This window comes from Anarrhichthys ocellatus, unplaced genomic scaffold (assembly GCF_004355925.1).
Source record: "Anarrhichthys ocellatus isolate YVR2014 unplaced genomic scaffold, GSC_Weel_1.0 scaffold69, whole genome shotgun sequence".
Taxonomy (NCBI): Eukaryota; Metazoa; Chordata; class Actinopteri; order Perciformes; family Anarhichadidae; genus Anarrhichthys; species Anarrhichthys ocellatus.
Window position 1 is genome coordinate 1,497,420 of NW_022280099.1, and position 21,588 is coordinate 1,519,007.

At 41.6% G+C, this 21,588-nt stretch overlaps 1 protein-coding gene across 4 annotated transcripts in view; it reads left to right on the forward strand.

Annotated features, from left to right (window-relative positions):
- Positions 1 to 21,588, forward strand: part of slc4a11 (solute carrier family 4 member 11) — a 76,873-nt gene that overhangs the window by 12,347 nt on the left and 42,938 nt on the right. For 2 of the 4 annotated variants that reach the window (XM_031873114.1, XM_031873115.1), the window contains exons 2-5: positions 6,461 to 6,511; positions 11,158 to 11,277; positions 11,703 to 11,864; positions 19,431 to 19,474. In XM_031873114.1, the coding sequence (XP_031728974.1) occupies positions 6,461 to 6,511; positions 11,158 to 11,277; positions 11,703 to 11,864; positions 19,431 to 19,474 (377 nt within the window). The remainder of the gene's footprint in view (positions 1 to 6,460; positions 6,512 to 11,157; positions 11,278 to 11,702; positions 11,865 to 19,430; positions 19,475 to 21,588) is intronic. The other 2 variants (XM_031873116.1, XM_031873117.1) reach the window with 1 other exon arrangement.

The window sequence follows — 21,588 nt, forward strand, 5'->3', positions numbered from 1 at the left end:
CGATTCCACATTTGCGGTTGCAGACAATTATGTTATTTAAAATCGTAGTAATACTTGAAGCTTTGCATATTTTGTCATTGTTACATTCGTGCCAATAAAGCATATTGAAGGGAAGTCATTTGAACAGCTGACTTGCTGTGTCGCTCCTCCAACTGATGCAAAAACCACAATCGCTGCAAAAGGCAACAAGCAGCTGCCTGCCATCTTTTTTTAAATTATTGCAGATAGATAGCTGGTATCAGACCACGGTTTGGGTTTGTGAGGAAGTCAAGAGTTTGGCATGTGGCATCAAGTGATGAGCGGAGCAGATGTTGCCTTGCTTGTGGGTTTGTGACATGTAAACTGGGCTGACAGATATTTCCCTCATGTATATGTTGGGCGATGATGAAAGGACCGATTCCAAGTAAAAGACTCGTGTACACACACACACACACACACACACACACACAGCAGAGCTGTGAAAGGGATGCGACGTTCGTGTGATACTATTCTAATCAGTTCTGACTTCCTGCCTGCAAGTAGACGGCTTCCTCTTTTCTGCAGATGATCATGATACACCTCTTTTTACCCTTTGTTTTTGCATCAACTACTTCTAAAAGCTGAACTTTCTCTTCCTGGAAGAGCTGCTTTAACAGTCAGTTTGGTTTAACCACCGTTTGCATTTATTTCATCGCAAAATCAACAAGGATCCGATAACCGATTGTGAATAATAAATATCTTCAGGAGGCAGAAGTGTGCAGCCGCTTTCTCTGTTGTGCTTGTGAGAGAATCTGCATGCATGGGTGTGTTATGACAGAGTTTTTGTTTCTGCGTATTTAATTGTTTTCGTGAGAGACTGCGAGGCCAAAATGTGTTGTGCAGACAAAGACATAACAAAGTGAAGCAGGTTCCTCACTTCCGTTGTTTTCATGTTTATTTCTGAGTGAGTGTTGGTACAAAGCTCTTTATTTGTTGAAGTGAAGCTTGCAGTCTCACAGCAGAGCAGCGTTCCTGCTGTATATTCATTGATCTGGAAAAGCCAGTACATGGATAACATGCAGTCCCCTTCAATCCATCTAAATCTCTTTCCCAATCTGGCAGTGCCAAACAGCTCAATGCGAGCAGAGCGAGTGAATCTTCGCAGTGCTGCTCCTGATCACAGCACTCAGAGACGCAGCAGCACAGCCGTGATCTGTCACATAAATAAAGGAGTGCAGTAGGAGAAGCCCTCCAGGAAAGAGACGGATCTGCTTTTATTCAATGATTTTCCAACTTCTCTGTGAGTACTAAAGAACATAGTTTTATTGATTTTATGTAACTATCCTTTTTACCACTTAATAATTATGATAATAATCTGTCAAAGCAGTGGCACTTTATCCTTTGGACACGAGAGACTTTCAATGTTCTTCTCTACGGCTTTATTCAGACATGACGGGTATAATATCATTTTTAAAAACAGCCAAACATTTGATGGTTGCAGCTCCTCAAATGTGAGAATCTGCATCTTTTCCTTGTTCTTTAGATGATTGTAAACTGATCATTTTTTGGCGTTTTGGACTGTTGGTCGGACAAAACAAGACACAAGCTCAACTCTGTGTTCTGATGTTTCAAAGACAAAATAATGAATTGAGAAAATAATTGGCACATTAATTGACAATAAAGAATGAAGCCTCATGGCTTGTGTGATATTTGGCATTAGATGCGAGTGAGGAAGCAGCTCTCTGTTCTCTCGACGACTTTTTTCATAAACTTTATAATTTATTAGACGGAGGATTCTGTGGCCTATTTCACAAAGCCCGATGAGATTTATGTTGTGAACTAAATTCCTGTTTACTCACTAATAAAGTGTTCCGCTGGATATTCTTAAGTTCATGCATGCAGATGGAATGAATGAGAATGTAACTGTAAACTAAAGAGAGGAAGTACTGGCCTGATTATTATTACTTTCACAATTAGTTGATTCATTGTTAAAGGTTCTCAATACGGAATTCAGAGCATTTCTGTTGCCTCCACAAGGCTCTCAGCCGGCTGGCAGTCAACGTTGCTAACAGTGCAGACAGAGCTAACAGTGTTTAGCTGAAGGGGAACCGGAGGGGGGGTGCTACGCTGTATGAGAGCAGTGCAGCGCAGCGGTGACCAGATACCCAGTGGGTATTGACCGGTCTCTACAGCTACCAGAGCCGTGTACGGCGCCTCTATGTCACTCCTCCGCAGTCCAGATGTGCTGACTTCAGTTCACTGGTTGCAAAAAAACAAGATGGCGACAGTAAAAATCCAAGATGGCGACGACCAAAATGTTGAACTCGATACTTCAAAACCGCCGTCCACAAACCAACGGGTGACGTCACGATGACTACGTCCACTTCTTCTATACAGTCTGGCTATGATCACAACACACTCGTTACTTCACTATATCTCCATTTAACCAACAGCTGTTTGTAAACGATTAATCATGAAACTCTCTTGTGTTCATTTGTTGGTTCCTGCTTCTCAAATGTTAGGATTTCTGCCTCTCTTTGTCATATATATATATATATATATATATATATATATATATATATATATATATATATATATATGATAGTAACTTGAATATCTTTCAGTTTTGGACTGAGACGAAACATGCAATTTGTGGAGACACCATCTACTCTTATTGTGTAGGGCAAGAAAATAATTGGCAGATTTATTCAAACTTGAAAATCATCATTAGTTGCAGCTCTTTTTAAAATGGTGTTAATACAATTTCTTCTGGACTAGAACACACACTGATGCAAGAACTGAGCGTTTATGACGTTTATTTAGAATATAGAAATGACTGAACGGATAGGAGAGGTAACATAACCCAGGGTGACATTGCTGACTGTATATCCATTATGCGTATAGTCTGTGTGAGTGTTTGTGCTCTGACAGATATGTTTAATGCAGTGGCTGCAGCTGAGCAGACTGCATGGCAGGGATGTGATGGTGTTGTGTCGGAAGGTGAGGGGAAAGTGTATGTTTATGTGACTGACATCACAATCAACAACACACTCGGTAATGCGGAGGCAGAAGGGGATGTTGGAGAAATGTTCCCACACGTTTCTGTTAACACGGAAACTCAGGTGAGGGAACTGATGTGTGTTTTGATATTTGAGGAAGCCAGCACAGGAGAACAAGACAAAGAACTCCAGAGTGTTGAGTTTGACAATCTTTATTGTTGTTGTAAATCAGAAAGATCTACAACCAAAGAAATGTCCTGTGGAATTCCTCGTTAAAACAAAAGACACAGTCAACCCACCTGGTAGCGTATCTGGTTGGTTTCAGACAGTTCTACTGTAAAGCAGCCGTCAGTGTCGATGCTTTTCTCTTCTAGTGTGACCGGAGTGCGTCAAGTAAAGGATTAGCAGCTAAAATTAAGAATCTTCAGGCGAGGGTCATTCTTTGACATTTAAAAGTCTTTGTCCATTTGTGGCAACAAATCAATTTATTTAAATTTAATTAATTTCAGTTTTGAAAAAAGGGAGGGAGGAGGTGTTTCTCGCTTTAGAAGGATGTTGTAACAAACAGCAGCATAGAATCACCAACATAATGTTTATGAAATAATTCTAATTTGACAAAAAAAATGCTTTGGTCTTGCATAAAGAGTAAAAGATGCAGATGTTAATTAATGCAACCAGAGGTCTTTACACCACCTTCCTAAATCATCATATCAAAGAGACTTGGGTAAGCTACTTTACTTCACTTGTGAATATGTGTGTGTTCTCTTTCTTTCCGGGGGTTGGATGAGAAGATGAATGAAACTGGAGCCAGGCGATCCTTAGCTTAGCTTAGCTTAGCATGAAGACAGGGAACAGTCCAAACATTAATAAACGAAATCCACGTACCTAAAGTCACTTCATATCTCCTTTGTTTGATTTGTACAAAAAACATAACGTAAAAACATGTTACAATACGTTTGTTAGGGGTTATGTTCCGGTCTATTTCTTGGCTGAATTTACCCGTCTCTCTTATGTTTTTAACCTGTTTTCACTGCTGACTCAAACATTAGCAAAGGGTCAATTCCTTTAAGTATTGTCAGCACGAGATACATTGTGAGGCACATTATGCCCCTTAAAAACTCAACTTATTATTTTAACAAATTTGCATATATTCCAAAATGTCAAACTCTTCCTGTATAAGGATCAGTATTCCACACGGAAGACTTGGTTTGCAAACAAGATTTAAAAAAATACATTAAAACTCAACATGAAGTCAAAAGAGTCAAAGCACCAGAGAGGGAGACTTAACTGAACAAAACAAAATGCAACATGCAAATATCTATTAGAGACCACAGCAGCTATAATTACGTGTATAAATTAGACACGGTAATTGTTGTGGGGATAAATGAATCCCCAGTTCTTGAACTCTTTCCCCCCCAAGAGTACAGCAACATTTTGTATAATTAAAATTGCATTCTGTTCCTCTTGTATGCTTGTCACATCAAAGGATCCTGTCAGGAGGAGAGAGATCTTGACGTCCCTCTTCTAAGTCAGAGTTCGACATAGTTGCAGTGCAGTTTCACTCATTAGTTTTACTCGCAATGGAGCGTTTCCCAATTAAGACCTGGGATTTGCCGATATTATTCGGGTTATAGCATTCTTTGGACATGATACAGCACATTTAGGATATGCTGCATCACAGCCTCTTGCCTGTTTACGGTGGACTCTGCGCTGTACAGGAATTCACACAAACCAACTGCCAACAGTTTGCAGAGATGCATGCCTAAAAGAAAAGGCCATATTTGTGGATGGAATTAGAAACTTACCTACTTTTAAACATCATCAAGGACTTGGATACAGACGGTTGTTGAATGAATGAAAGAGAGAGGCTGTTGGATGGCTGTGATTTTAATATGCAGTTGATATCTGGTTATAGGATGAATATGTAAACATATTGGGTAAATGACTGAAGTCTGATAGCACAGCCCCCCCATTCCTCCAGCATGAGCCCACAATGTCTCAATAACCTTCTCAGTATCCCGTCTCCACATCTCCTCTTTCTGTGCCGCATGCAGCACACATCCACAGGGACGCGTGACAAACACTCTGACATGTTCTACTCTAAATTCCCTCTCAGTGCATCTGTAGTGGAGCTCCTCACCAGATTAAGTTTAATTCCAACATGAGATATCCTCCGTGTTTTTTTAAGATGCGGCACCCTACCGTTACAAAAGGATTGCTTGCCTGGAAGCAGAAGTCACTGGATGGATTATCACTGAACGCATGAGCAAAGTCAAGACCTTTGCTCATGAAAAGAGTGTGTGCTGCTGCAGATAAGCATTGCCTGTCCACAAATCTCATCAGGGCAACAGGTTGAGCAATGCACACGCGGTGTCTTTAGGTTAATAGAAAACAACATGACATAGAGGATAGAGGTTTGGAGCGATGGAGCTACGGAGGACAGTTGCTCCACGCACACTTACGTTGTCGCTAAAAGTTGCAGATTGATTAGCGGATGTTACTGGTTTGTATTGGTCGGTACTAGCTTAAGGAAGCATGCGCCATGTTTTGTTTTACAGGAAGAAAAGATGATTTAACTTTCATTTAAAAATACGAAGAAACTGAATTTTTTTACAATAGTTGGCCAATATGTCTGAAGATGTGATCTTCAAGGGTGAAAAGAGACACTTTTCATTTCATCTTGACTTTAAGGTTTAGGATAGTGCACATCATGGGCGTCTGCTGTAGCTGCATATCAGACACAGAACATGATCTGAGAAACAAAGTCGTTTTGGAGCGTTTTTTGTTTTGTTCGTGAAGCACGTGTTTGAAACTGTAACTGTTCAGTCCGGAAGAAACAGCCTTCCCTCAGAACATGACAGAGTGCAGTTCAGTTGAATGGGAATGTAACCATGTAGGACACAGGTTTGTATGAAGCCACAGAGTTAGCAGATCGAGGATGTTGGGATGGATGGACGGGTCAACAAAATAACACACTTTGACACGGGAGGCCGCGGCTTGTGCTCGAGCCGTAACCAAATCCTGTTTTGTACCTAAATCCAACCAAAGCTTGAAAACAATAAACAATATTAGTCGTGTCTTCTGGAAGGCAATTTCAAAGTTGTGTTTTTTTTGTTCAATTTGGAGGACTTGTTATAAAAAGTCCTTTACCAAAGACAGTCGTACACATCAGTGTGTCATTAGTAGACGCATGTCTTCCTCATGGCCGTTAGGAGGCAGATACTTGATGAGTGTGTGAGTGGATGAATGAATGAATAGTATTTTAGTGAAGGACTTCCTGGATCCAGGATATGCTAACATTTAAATGCACCAGTCTTTCCCTCTTGAACATTATCACTAGATGACTAACAGAAGTCAGATAATGGCTCGCACTTGTATTTTTGAACCATCTCTCGTACCAACAGTTACTGTGTGATAATAATAACTCATCTGTCCCTACAGGGCCTGTTACTGTCACCAGCCCCCCCCCAGTCATTCTTTCTGTTGTGCTCTGTCTCCTGCAGAGGCTCCTCCCTCTGGGATGTCCAAGAATGGATACTTCTTTCAAGAAATGGGTGAGTCTGAGCCAACAGCACAACATATCGTCTTTTTACCGCTTTTATTTTATTATTGCTATTAATATTTCATTTCTGAGTTTGTTCTTGTCGTATTGGTTTTATTGTTTTATCTATTGTTCTGTTTTATCAGCGATAAACTCTCACTGTTTTCTGTTGTTACATTGCAGCGCTTTGTCTGTCAAAGCGCTTTGTAAACCCTGTTTCTAAAGGTTGTTATTATTATTATTATTATTATTATTATTATTATTATATGAATGCAACGTACACTAAAACATCAACATCAGTTTTTTCACAAAGGAAAACAAAGAAGCCATAATCATGAGTACATGAGCTGGATTCAGAGGTGTGGTGATATTTGTTTAAACGTGGCAGCGCATGACGTTCGCACACTGTTGAGCTGTTCCTACGTCGGTAAGTTTACTTTAGTCAACTATAACTGAGCACACCATCAAATGTCAAACAGACTTTATGAATAGTTGCATCATGGTGAGATGATGATGTGCTGGCAGCCAAACATCTAGCTACGTGGTATTCTTGTTACTCAATTACGTCGTGAATCAATCGACACACCTTAAATGTCAACATGTCAGCTTTAACTGTTCCATTTGTTTTTATTGGCTCTCATGCATGGCGTACACTTTAGTGATGATTAGATCTTTGAGTGTTAAAATTCTACCGGATTATGCAAACTGTTAATATTCTATATCCTGACTCGGAGGAGAAAGAATCGTGGCGGAGCGTCGGTCCAGCTGCACTACATCGATCAGAGACACGACGTGAAGAGGAAAGTGTCAGTTTTTATAATTATTTGCATATTGCCAATGATGTGCTCTGTACAGTAGTGAAAGATGTGACTTATAGATTAGAGCTGCAGCACAGACACCGAAGAACTCTCCCAGCCCTCACTCTCCACTGCATCTGGATATAAATAATAAACTTTGCTGCTGTTATGATAACGGCAGTTTCATTACCTTCAAGCCAAGGAAAGGCACCCAATCAGTATGTGCAGCACAAGCAGTCAGGACAGAATACGCTTGCACTGGATCTCCCCGTCTCCCCACAGCCAGTTATCCTCCTCCTGCAACACACACATTCACTCAGCAGAACCGTGGAAGGCCTCCTGCAGCCCGACACAACTGACGTTATGTGGCAACATTTTATCCAGATATAAATGCAATGTCATCATTGTTGGCAAGTAAGCATCGTCCATCGTCGTCCTCTCAGAGGTGCATTAGTGAGGGTCGGTCTGTAAACAGGGTGATGTGAACAATGACATTTGTTTTATGTTTTGCACTGTGGAAGTGATGCTGTTGTACCGCTGCCCTCTGTGCCGTTATGCTCTTCATTAGAGTGTTAATAGTTGTCTCCAAGTCATATCACCGTCAATGTGCTCAGCTAGTGTGCTAGGAAGGCTGTCGTGAGTCAATCTGATTATGGCTGCTCGCTTTCTGCGTTAAATTGGGTTAAACACAGAAGACAAAAAAAAACATGCAATGTGTGAAGAATGGGAATTTAAAAAAAACAACACAAGAATATTTTCAAAAAATTGTAAAATAATACAACATTGCAACATTTATACAACATTTCTTTGTGATTTTTATCGGTGGATTTTAGGACTTAATTTATGGATTCCTGAGGCAATTGTTGAGCAGAGGTGGTAAAGCACTGAAATCCGGACACAACTCATCTTATGATCATTTCAGTTCATATAGAACAACCTAAACAATAGCTCCACTCATTTCGTATGTGGAATGTACGATGTTGGAGCTTGATGATCTCTGATGAGTGGAGGCGGTCTTTCACTTACAGGTACTGTGGGAAACGCTTTTAACCGTGGAAGGTTCCACACAGTGAAAGACCGACATAACCTTCATCCATACAGTATAGAGTCATCTTTCCTTGTGCATTCTGTACATCATTCACACACCTGTTTCTGATTTGGAACTGATGCCATTGTCTCCATCTATTCTCTCGCCGAAGCCACCAGACTCCATTGAAAAGAAGAGTCAGGGGTTGCTGGCTTACCGCTGCCTCCGTCGGTCAGTTTGTTTGTGTTGTTGTGTGACTTTGAACTAACCCTTTAAAACACCAAAGTCACACAATGACACAAGTCAACCCACTGAAGCAGTGGGAGGGCAGCAACCACATGTCCTGTGAGGTACAATTACTGTTATAGGGGAGACTAAAATATGTTTTGCTGCTTGTTTTGTCTTAAATGAGACATTTGAAGTCGTCCCTTTGGCCTTTAATAGATGATATGAATCAAAACAATAATTGACAGATGAGTCTATACGTAAACGATGGTTTGTTGCAGCCTGAGACGACCTGCGTCGTGTGATTCTCAGCACAAAGGGTTTGAATATGTCTAATGATGCAGGCGTGTTTGTGTCTCTGTCGTCTCTCTCTGTGTGTCACATGTCAACGGCTGCTGCAGAACGCTGCGCGCTGTGTGAAGGAAACGCATCAATCATTGTTTTCATATCGAACATCCGCGTCTCTCGTCCCTGTTCCCTCTACATGTTGCATGCTCGCATTAAAACTGCTCACAGTCACTGAGAGGCAGCGCGGCTCCATTCGTCTGGATGCAGTTCATCATTTCAATCACGATTGTGAAAAGAATCCAGTTTGAGATTTTTAATAAAATCAACCCTGAACGTGAAAAGGGACTCTCTGTGTTTGGACTTTGATATAAAAGATATATAAACGGATAGGAAAGTAAAAAGCAGATCAAATGTTTACAAAGCAAGTGATAAATATTCAAAAGAATTGTTGTGAATTTGAAGTAGAACCGTGGATTTGCTCCTCCTGAAGGTCAGAGCCCAGCCTGAGACACAGCGAGGTTCAAATAATGTCAAGTGCTGAGGGACGATCCCGATGCACGACTGACTGAATGAACTGAAGTTGGGGCCTCCTCACGGATAAGGTCAGCAGATAAAGAGCACGAGCATTGTTCTCGTCGCATCGCCTGGGATGATATTTGGGAGCCTCAGCCTGCTAGTTAATGTAGCTTTGGATCTGAGTGGCTGCTGTGTGAGATGAGATGAGTCATACAAACAGGCTCAAAGGTGAGTGCTGTGATGCTTCCTACCATACGAGATCCTGCCCGCTACAAACCCGTCTACCTGCTGAGTCATGAAGACTTGTCTTCATAGCAAAACAACCAATGACCAACAGCAGTTCTTTGACAATCTGGGCCATTTGTTTTTACCTTTTCAGACGTGGAGGTCCTCTGCTTACGCCTATTTATACATTAAAGCAGTTCAGATTCAAAGAGGTCCATTTAGAGGACATCTCCTCAAGCAAAGGTCTGGAGCATCATACTGTCTCTAATGAGTCAGTGTCATCTTATCAAATGCTTTTCTGTGCCCTCAGTTTCAAAAGATCTGCTCTTTGTCTCGTGGAGGCGCTTCTTAATAATCTCCATGTTCTCAGAACATACGAGACACGCTGGTTCTGAAGTGTGTGGGAAGAACCAACATGTCCGTCTGTTCACTGTTGATTCAAAAGCTCTGCTTTCACTGCCCGGGTTTTTCGAGCACCGTGCATGAAATGACTTCTCTCTGACTACTGTCTCGTCCCCCCCCACCCCCGTGTGTGTGTGTGTGTGTGTGTGTGTGTGTGTGTGTGTGTGTGTGTGTAGTATCACATGAGATGGTTTACATCGCATACAATTACAATAACCAGTCCCGTAAAGGCTAGAAAAGCTGCGCCGGTTAAAATAGAAACGCTCCGTCAAAATTAGAATATTTCACAATAATTCATCAGTTTTAGATATATAGATATATAGATCTGGAACTGTTAAACCATTTAAATTCACTGGTTTCAGCTTCATCTGTGAAGAATGTTTCCTGGTTTTCTTCTTCTTCTAGGAGAATAAACTGAATATCTTTGGGCTGTTGGTCAGACACATAAGACTTTTTAAGATGTCACCATGTGCTCTGGTACCTTGTGATTTATGTATCTATTTGCTCAAAATTAAAAGACCAAATGATGAATTCATTAATAGAAAAGATGAATCAATAATGACAACGAGTGTTAGTTGCAGCTCTAAATGTGTAAAAACCTATAAAAAGCCTGTTTTTAACCATCCTGTAGTTAAAAGCTTCTTTAACTCGCTGCAGTAACATCTGAGTGCATATCTGACAAGCGAGCCTCCCTGTGACACGCTTCAGGTGACACTAAAACAATATTTGCATCTAATTCAGAAGATTCTTTTCTTTAAGCACCAGACGCCTGTTACAGTGTCAGGACGGTTCATTGAGATTCAGATCAGCTGTCACAGAAGATCTGACAGTATTTATCTTTGATGGGATTGTTTTCCATCTCACGTTGTATTTGTATGTTTTTACATCGTAACAATGCTTTATTTTTATCTATTTATACATTTTAAGAAAGTATTCAGAGTATTCTGCCAACACAACACTAGGAAATGTACCAACTTGTATTAATGGTTTTTTTATTACATTTTTTCAACAAGTTTTGCAAATACATAAGCATCATTTGCACTTTTTTGACAGTGATTTGCCTCCATAGAAGTACCTGTTGACTTTCTGGGCCGATAACAATCATAAAAGCGGGCTTGCTGCCCCGCCCCGGTAGCGGGGGAGGTTTCAGGAGGTGACCCTGTGCTGTTGTGTCCCCAGAGCAGCGGGAGGTGGAGCAGCAGGAGGAGGGCAGCGAGGGCCGAGAGGAGGGACAAGACTCGCCGATCGCCTGCGGAGATGACATCCACCTCTATGACAACCAGATCAGCCCTGGGCCAGGTCAGTAGAGGGAGGGAGGGAGGGAGGGAGGGAGGGAGAGTGTGGTTGGTCTTTATCAAATATAAAAAGCAGAAAGATGTCAGTGGGATTTTGAACACGGTTTTCTTACTTCAGAACCAGAAGTTCTGGTTTTACTTCGGCCCTCTATGCAGAAATCCCTCGTGTGCGGTTTCTTGCCGTCTCACTGCGACCGTTGACCTGATGTGATTCTAAGTAGGACTGTCACGATCAGCTCGCTCAGGTATAGAGAAAAAGAAAAAAGGTTATAAAGTGGCACGCTGCGCTCTGAATGTGCTCGTAGATAACCTCCTCTGCTGTTCAGCTGTGATCAGTATCAACTCTTCATTTTCATTTTGCTCCTTCGCACTTTTCTGCGCTGGTTTTCGGAGACGTTATTATGTCATAACACGATGCGCCCTCTTCAGACGCGGTGCGTGTCTGCAATCACGGCGGACCTCCTGAGGCGTCGGTCAAGAAGGCAGCAGAAAGAAAAACCCTCAGAACAACTTTGAACTCATTTGTTCTGGTGGAGTCCATCCCGAGCCTGACGGCAGGTGTTGACTTGACAGACAGCTCCTCAGCTGCAGGTGATTCTTTTTTTTTACCCCCCTCCCCCCACACACACACACACACCAGAAACCCCCATGTGTCAACAGGTGACCGTTCCCTTTGAATGTGACAGGTGACCGTGTCACTCGGGCTCATTCTCCATACATAGTAACACTTAAGGTGTCTGACAAGAGAGCTGGAGCGGTGCATGCTGGGAACAAGTTAGGAGGAGAAAACAACAGTGAAAAGCTCTCTCTCTCTTGGACAGGTGCTGTGAGTGTCAGGTGTAACATTAAGAGTGTTGAGTGCTCGAGTGGCGTAGTGTAGACTGTCACGGCAGAACAGATTATATCAGAAATACTCATTATGATAAACGCGAACATGGGAGGTGTTTACACCTCTGAGCCAGGATGTAAAACTAAATTATTACACAAAAAAATATAAGAACTACAACCTCTGAAATCAAATGAGTGGTCACATCTTTATGCTCGTCCATTGAGAGCGTCTGTAGTGAACACAGTGTTTTGGTTGTATGGTGGAATGTCCACGATGTAATGCTACTATGCCGGTACTGAGATGCGGTAGTATACCTGTTGTGTACGGTTTCCTGTGTTTTCTTCTTCACCGCTTCACACGACAATATCATTTCTCACACGCGGGAATGTTGGAAAGTTAAAAACAAGAAACTTCAGCACATTGTTTTCACCGTCAGAATAAAGGAAAACAATTACCACTTCATAAAGATCAGACCCAAAATGTAACATCAGTAGTAAATAGTACATTCACACTACAACACTGCAGGTCTGTTTAAAAACCTTTTGTTCTTCTTAATCTATGGTTCTGGTGCAGTTAAAACATTCATTTGAATAAAATGTCTTTCCTGAAAACAAGACGCTTCATCTCATTGATGAATAAAAAAAACATGTTTTAATCCAACACTGCCTGAAATGACATACTATCATTTGTTCAGTCCAAGCTATTCTGTTATAACAGACATGGATGTAAAGTGCACCATGACAGCGAGATGCTGAATCTAGTCTGTAGCCCAACCAGCCTCAAGGAGCTTTACAGTCTGTACAGCACACTCTGTCCTTAGACTCCCATAAGAACACAACTAAAAACGTCTAATGGGGAGAAAATGGAGGAAACGTAAGGAAGAGCAGTTCAGGAGGACACACACATGCAATAGATGTTGTGCTGTACAGACACCAACAAAGTAAAAATTACAGTATAGACGAAATCTAAATGACAAGAAATGATCACAGATGTAAACATATATGAAGAAAATGAATCCTGGAGTCAAACAGATATAACCTGAGTCACATGACCTGTTCTCCACCATGTGACCTGGAAGAAGGAGATGCATCATGAACATAAACACACGAGGAATATAACATCTCAGACGTTAGATAAATGATATCCCCCCCCCAACCAAGTCTAGTGGTCACAGACATTAGACCCCAGTGTCATCAGCTGTTTGCGTTATCATCCTATTCTTTATTATTCCACATCAGCAGGCCGCTGTGGAACACGTCCACCATATCAAATCAATGTACGACTCTGAACAGGACTTTTAATCACATCCTGTCTAAATCAGCAGTGGTGTGGAAAAGCAAATAGCTTAGCGATTACATCAGACCCAGAGACGGCAGCTCCTATCAAAACCTCATTCCAAAAACATCTGTCTGTTGTAGTTAATTCATATTTCTCCGTGTGTTGAACTGTGGCTTCTTTCAGGAGAAGATGCTTTTATAACTCTGGTCTCATGACATCTGTGTCTTCTATCTTGACCTTTATGATATCCTGCCTGTTGGATATTTAACTACAACATATTAAAGATATGTTTTATAATGGCGTCCAACATTTGAGTTATTTAAAGAGCTTTTTTATTTGATTTAATGTCCTGAATACGAGCTCAGCCTCCAAAGTCCCGCGGCACATTTCCACCACGAAGCCATTTTCATCTTTGAGTAGTTCTTCCTCGTGTGCTCATCTGTCTCATCTCAGGAAGTCTGATTTGTTTGACTTATCATGTCTTCTATCGTCAAACTTGTATACGCATAAAAACATTTTTGAATAAATAAACCAGCATTGACTGAGGAATAAGAAGAGCGGAGGCACATTTTAATGATAAAGTGGATTTTAGTGGCTATGAATCTGTCTCTTAGAAACGACACCAAAGCACAGAAGATGAGGCGAGGTTTGTCATCGCTGTGAGACATCTTATTCATCATCAGTAGTACCCGATCCATTCACAGGAAGACACTTTGGGACCACTGTTGGTAAAGTACCGTGCAGTTCTAGAGGTTCTTTCTCTTTTTTCCGCGCAGCTGAAATGTTCGACAAGGCAAAAAAAAAGACAAAGCTCTCAAAATGTGCTGAATGTCAAGTTTTTGTGGCGGAGACATTTAGAAAGTGATTCTCTCCAGACCTGCGGTGGTTAAACTACGGCGAGGATAAAACTAGGATGTACATCGCAAATCCTAGTTTAAATTATCTCTGTCTTAACCTCCTGTCATAGAAACCAATATTTGACTGCCTGTTCAGTTTGTTACATCTTGATATAAAACTGATTTACATCTTAAATTTGCATCGTAGTCTTTTAAATGGCGCATAGGCCATAAGCAGAAACCAATACTTGGCAATTTATGCCCGTTTTAGATTATTTATGTACAGATTTACATACATTTTGAGTGGGCATAATTAAAATTATATTTATGAGCAGCAGATGCAGAAATACGTGTAGTAGTACGTGGGCACACTAATAAACCGTTTGCTGGAGATGCTAGTTATTTTGACAGAAAATCTATTTTCTTGGGCTTTTGTTCTGCAAACAGATTTTATTGTAGTAACTGGTTGAAAACTACACATGTATTGTTGTTTGGCCATTTGACTTCTTTTGTATGTGGCCCACAATCAAACTTTCAACAGTAATTAAAGAGTGAGTCCATTATGAACAAGAAAAGACAGCAGTTTAACAACAGGTCCATAAATATAGCAGCGTCGCCACAACTTACTGCATGTTGCTTCTTGAGTGAGGGTCCTGACATCACTCCGACTACAGAGCGCTCTGCTGATACTCTTGCTTTCTTTATCTACATGTAACTCTCCCCTGTAAGGGTAAAGTGTCTTCACAATGCATTCAAGGAAAGGCTTTAAAGCACTTAAAGTTCATGCACAGTAGACGAGGCAGATGCATCTTCAGAGGTTTAGGTTTTATTTGTAGGTTTTCTAAAATAAAGGTTCGACATAGAAACAGTAAACAGAACTAAAGTACATGTGCAGGTGAGGTAGAAACCCAATACGAGCTTATATAAAACCTCCACCATGCAAAATATAATATCAATACGCATGCTTGTCTTTCTATTATCTTGAGTCTGGGTATATACAAAGACAGAGAATCAGTCAATAAGTACACATTTGTAATCCATATTTGGACACCACGGTAGTTTTGAACAAGTGCTATCCTGGAGATGTACATTTCAATAATAGTTGAAGGCGATTGATTTGTCTGGTTGTGTAAAGATGAACTTAAAAATTACAAATAAAAAACTTTTAAAGCTTTCTGGCAAGTCTGTACTCATTTACTTCACTTTCAAAATAAAAGGTACATGAATGTGCAAGAAGGTGTTTCCTTCAGATTGGTTTTCTCTGTAGTGACGAGGACCTGAATTAGCATTTGTTGACAAGAAGCTGATAACAGGATGAATATTTCTTAATCCAGCGCCACCAACAGTTCAAAGTTGTCTCTTATCCAGAGAAATGACTCGGCGTCTACCAGATGGATGGGCACAGAAGCCTGCTTCTCAGAGGATGTACCCTGAAGGATTCTGATGTTCCTCCAGCGCTACTGTGAGCTTTTACATTTGTAGTTTTGTGTGAAATATCTCGACAAATATTTGATGAACTTCCACGACATTTGGTACTTTTTATCTGTCGCCATCACAAGGTCAAAACTTTAATCGTCTGTATTTTGGTTTCGACCAAATATTTGCAAAACTTATGACGTTCGTATCGGTCTCAGTTGAGGTTTTCGTTGAGTGCAAATGTCAGCACGTTAACGCGCTAACGTAAGATTGAATATTATTCTTGTTCTACGGTCTGTGTTTGGACGTATCTGCAGAAAGCTCCCCGTCCTCTTGTGGGGGAAGAAGAGTCGGTAATACCTTCTGCTCAGTTCTGGGGTGTTTGTGGCGTCAGGCAGAGATAAAACAAAGTGATTGATGGAAATGATTATTGAAGATTAGAATTGAAGTACTTACTGGAAATGTTGTCAGCTGGTGCTGTAACACAAGGATGTTGTTTGTCGTCTGTGTTTTTTTAAATCATTTTGACATGATGGTATCCATTCTTCTCTCTTTAGAGAACTTTGTCATGAAGCTGTCAAATGCTCTCCATAAATAGAATTGATTTCATGATTATGTGTCTGTCAGCGCAGAGCTCAGTTCCATTTCAGTTCAATCAGTTTGGCTGAATACTGAAGTGGAGAGGTCACGAGAAAGGACGGGCGTCTGTCACACTTCGGACCGAGGTCACTTCTTGACTTGATAACTGTTTGGGGTTTTGTTTCATGGACACAGTATACTATAAAGATTACAGAAGAACCCGATTCTGGTTGAACCGGTTTCAACCGGAAGCGATCCTCGCGATCCTACCCCAAGACCCGTTTGAGAGGAGAACTTTGAGGAGAACCTTCAGGCCAAAGAGCTGATATCAGATCAGCCTGACCTCACAATCAGACAGCAGACTAGCGGGAAAGGGAAGCAGTACATGAAGCTTCTCCACTAGCTGAACACCAGACAGGTTAGGCTAGCTGGATGACGTCATGCTAATAACTCATTCAGCTTTTTAAAACAACGGGGACAGATCCAGCACGGACAGTTAGGGAGTGAGGGACATGAAGCACCTGCTGAGACATGATGTATAGTTATAAATACATCATTTTATATATGTGTGTGTGTGTGTTTTATATTCTAGTGAATATTATATGATATATATAATTATATTATACAGAATATTATTATATGATATATATATATTACTATTCATTCATTATCCAAACCGCTTATCCTGTTCCGGGTCGCGGGGCGCTGGAGCCGATCCCAGCTGACATTGGGCAAAGGCAGGGTTCACCCTGGACAGGTCGCCAGTTCATCGCAGGGCACATATAGAGACAGACAAACATTCACACCTACGGGCAATTTCGAGTCTCCAAATAACCTAAGCTGCATGTCTTTGGACTGTGGGAGGAAGCCGGAGAACCCGGAGGGAACCCACACTGCAACGGGGAGAACGTGCAAACTCCACACAGAAGGACCACCTGGGATCAGGGATCGAACCCAGGTCCCTCTTACTGTGAGGTGACAGTGCTAGCCACTACACCACCGTGCAGCCCTTGTTATTATATTATACTGAGACTATAATAAGATGTCCTGACGTGTTTGTCAAAGTGTTATTTTCTGCTTTTTTCATGTTGGAATAAAGGTTAAATATTTAACTGTAAAGTAGTAATACGTGTTTGATACCTTAATGTTTTTGCATTAAATCATTCTGGGATGTTTGCTGACATTGATTGGATGTGGCTCAGCCCTACAGAGAACATGTTCCACCAGCTCCACTGATTCTCAGTATTATGAAAGTGAAATTTATTTATTTTTCTACACTACCAAACTAATTACTTCCTTATTTCATAACACATATTTGAAATGCATTTACTGTCTCAAACACACTGCCCAGCTCCGGCCCAAGGACACTTGAGATGTTTTCCTATCACACAGTAATTCCGCCATTCTGTCATCCTGCAGCCCTTAATGACTGAAACAATACAACACTTCTTTCTGACTTGTGGCCGACTGAAAGTAATCAACAGTTGTAGAGCGACATTGATCAAATAGAGAACCGATAGGGACACAAACCCAAGTCATATTTTAACACTTCCTCTCCCTAATCCTTAAACCCTGAAATGCTCCTGGATTACTTTAAGCCACAGAGTATATTGAGACATACAGGAGGCCATTAGAAGGAGGTGATCGTTGGGGTAATCTTACATGAATATATGAATATCTCCCCCCGGCTGCAGCCTGACAGCAGTTAGAGCCGCGGCTCGCTCTCCCCTCTGGGAGCGGATCAACCCAGCCCTGTGCTTCTTGATTGTGAGGCTTTGATGAGCCAAATCCACTGCACACCACACGTGCCCCCAACCCAGCCCCGCCATAGCCTCATCCTGGAGGCAGGCTCTGTCTCCCAGCACTGCCTGCAGGCTTTTATGACGGCAAGGTGTTCAGTGTGGCGATCCAAGCCCCCCCCCCCCCCTTGTCCCCCTCACGCGCACACTCAAACATGTTCCCTTGTGGCTGGATTATTGATATTTTGATATCGCAGTGCTTTCCTACGTCTTATTGGCTGGTTAAAAGGTTGGTCTGGTCGTGCTTTACCATCGCTGAGAGGGAGGAGTGAAGCGCAGCTTGATCTCCAGAAGGAGACGTAGTGCATCACGTGGAGCAGAGGAGGAAAGCCCACGGTAACCTCGTAACGTCCCCCCCACAGTAACCGGCGATCACGGCGTTATGTAACGGCAGCGGCGGACCGTTCATGAGTCAGCAGGGTACTGGGTCTGCTAGCTAAGGGACTGAACCGTGTTGGAAACCTCCTTCCCTCGGTTTGTCCCCGTATTGTTTTCCAACATAAAAGCTTTTCCCTCCTTTGTCCCTCCTTTGTCCCTCCTTTGTCCCTACACTGAACGTCCAGCCTTTGTACTGTATGTGAGCGCTCGGCTCCACAGACCTGTGTATTAAAACCTTACCAGCAGAAAACCTCCAGTCCCTGTTCAGTGAGAGCGTTTCCAGACTTGCCTCTTGGCATCTTCAGCACTTTGAGAAAGAAAGGGTCTCTTTACTGGCTGAGTGGTTGTTATTTTTATTCATCTTTATTTCAGAATTTGCACCATCAATGATGGTTGGTTAGAACATGCTTTAAATGTAAATACAGGACATTTGGCAAAGTTAAGCATTTGAGCTTGTAATATTCAAATTCAACAAAAGCAAATGCTTGTACACTGTTTAAAAAAACGGAAGACAAAAGGCCTAAAGGGGCCGACCACGAACCACAGCATTCCCAGTTGTAGTCTGCTTGCAATTCATGTCGTTCCCCATCTCTGTCTCGCCTCATTTCCTGTCCCTGTCTTTACCGTCGACTCTCTAATACAGACATAGAATGCCTCAATTTCAGGGCAGTATGCTCATTTTTAGTGGCGGTTACCGGGCAGATCAGATCTTTAGTTTTACATTCTGCTCTGAAGCACAATGTGCATTTTCTTTCTCACAGTTTACCATCAACGTTTTGACCAACTGACCGTGTCTGTTTTCTGTACGAGTTTGCTCGATGTGGGTTCACTGTGTCATACTTGCACCTGTGTTTTATTGATTGAAGTGCGGCGAGACTTCAAAATTGCTCCAACGATGAATTTTCTGCTGACAGCAAATATTAGAGATATATTAATATAATGCATACAATCTTTATTTATTGCAGTCATAGAGTTTATGATGATGCTGTATTATGGCACAGTTTGATCGTCTAACTGCACCTCATGTTTGGTTTCTCCTCAGACGCTGACGACTCTGGTTGCGTGTTGCTGAACACATCACGACGGGTAAGCGTACTTATTCACTGAATGTATGATATGTTACTATTTAAAAGATAAGGACGTTTTTGGCAGTCAGGGAACTTGGCACATTGCTGATAATGAGTGCAGCCATCTTAATTGATCTGGAGAGGAAATTTGACTCCAGATACTAGATTTAAACTCAACATCTCAGATCTGGAACCTATATTGGAAGTGTATTTTGAAAAGGGACTGTCTGCATGTAACGAGTGGGAAATGAATTGTTTTCTGTGAACACTGACGTTTAAAAAAAAAAAGAAACAATCCCTGATTCCACAACTGGCGCTGCAGGCTATGCTAATAAGATGCTTTCATCAGACTACAGTAATTCTGTTTGTATCCTTAATAAATCGTCCTTACAGCTGCTGCTGCTCTTTTAACACAATACAACACATGGCCCCACACATTACATGTTCTAACTTCTCTGCATTGGCTTAGTTCATTTTAGAATTCATTTTTAAAGCCCTAAAGCTATTTTATAGTCTCACGATAAGCTCTTTGAACTCGGTGGACTCTTTCAAAAAGCAGCTAAACACCCATCTGTTCAGATGGGAATTAAGGTAACATGTTGTATGTCATGTTTTAACTGCCCCGCTTGTATATTGTATCCAGTCTTTGTTTTATCTATTTCATTTTGTTTCTTTGACTGTGAAGAACTTAACTTAACCCAAACTTGACCTTTTCCTAAACCTAACTAAGTAGGTTTCGCTGCCTGAAGGAGATTTCTTGCCGAAAGCCCTGAAGGCAAACGTCTCCCACGTGAGCCACTGACCAAGCGTACGTTTTTGACGAGTTAGGGGTGAGAACGTTTTGCAATTGTACATGAAAGTGGTGGAATTATTTGTGATGGAGGTCGAAGCGATTAAGTGATAAGAATATTTTTCTGTTAATGATCCATTCTTGATCTTCCTTAGTCGTAGACAGTAAGTTAAACTAAGCTTCATCACATCTAGGGATGTTGTTATGGAACTCTGACACCGAGTCCCAGTCTACCACTTATATTCCCCTACACCCTGTAATAGCCCACAGCTCCACAGCGCACAGTCGGCAGCACGCTGAGGTTTGTAAAAATCCAATTTCTGTAAGATGTGCCTGACAACTGAATGGCTCTGCTGTCAGTGTGAATATCTTCTCATGCCACTCCGCTCGTATTGTCCCGTGTTAGGAGCTGGTTCCTGTGTTTTAGCAATGCCACAGCGGTGCTATACCTGTACGACTGCTGACTGAATGCAAAGCAGCAGAATGTAATTAGACTTGATGAATCCTATCAATTAAAATGTACCTGAGCTGTGCTGATGTGAATCTCACAAACTCAGGGAATCCACATGTTGTTTGCTGATCCAGGACATTTTAGGATGTAAAGACCTGCTCTAGTGTTGTTGTCTAGCTTAGCTCCCTGTTTACCATTTGTTATCTTAATTGGCTTTCCGTATGCATTATGAGCTTCAGTCTACATTCTGGACCCACCTGTGTACCGTCTGCAGAGTTTCATTCCAAACAAACACACCAGCAGCTGATTCTATTGATTGTTACGTGTTCAACCGGAGAGGAGAGACTACTCACAGGATCAGCCTTTATATTGGACCGCACCTGTTGGGTTCATTAACGTACAAAATGAGGCGGATGGGTTTACATGAGGCGGATGGGTTTACATTGGAGTGTGTTGAAAGCTAGCGTTGTGCATCTGAATGTCTGGGCTCTCCATGGTAGAGGACACAGCAGTGAATTACAATAATGAAGCCTGCTGCTGATAAAGGCGTGCAGACGTCTTCTCAGAGTCTGCCCCGAAAGAGAGAGTTATTCTGATGGAATGTTATTAAGATAAAAGACAATTCTGGTGGAATGTCAAAATTCAAATTGGACTCAAAAACTTCCGACTCACGACTAAGACGATGCTTCTCACTCTCTGAGCGTTTACATTTTGGAATATCTGTCTGAAAGCAACACATTCTGTGAAATCTGTGAGTTGATGAGATCCATTAGTGAACCAGTTAACATCAGGATTAATACTCATGAAGTTATACGGACATATACAGCCGTGTGAATCAACCCCACGCTCAATGATTAGTCGATTATTTTATCTGATAATAAACTAAATTGGC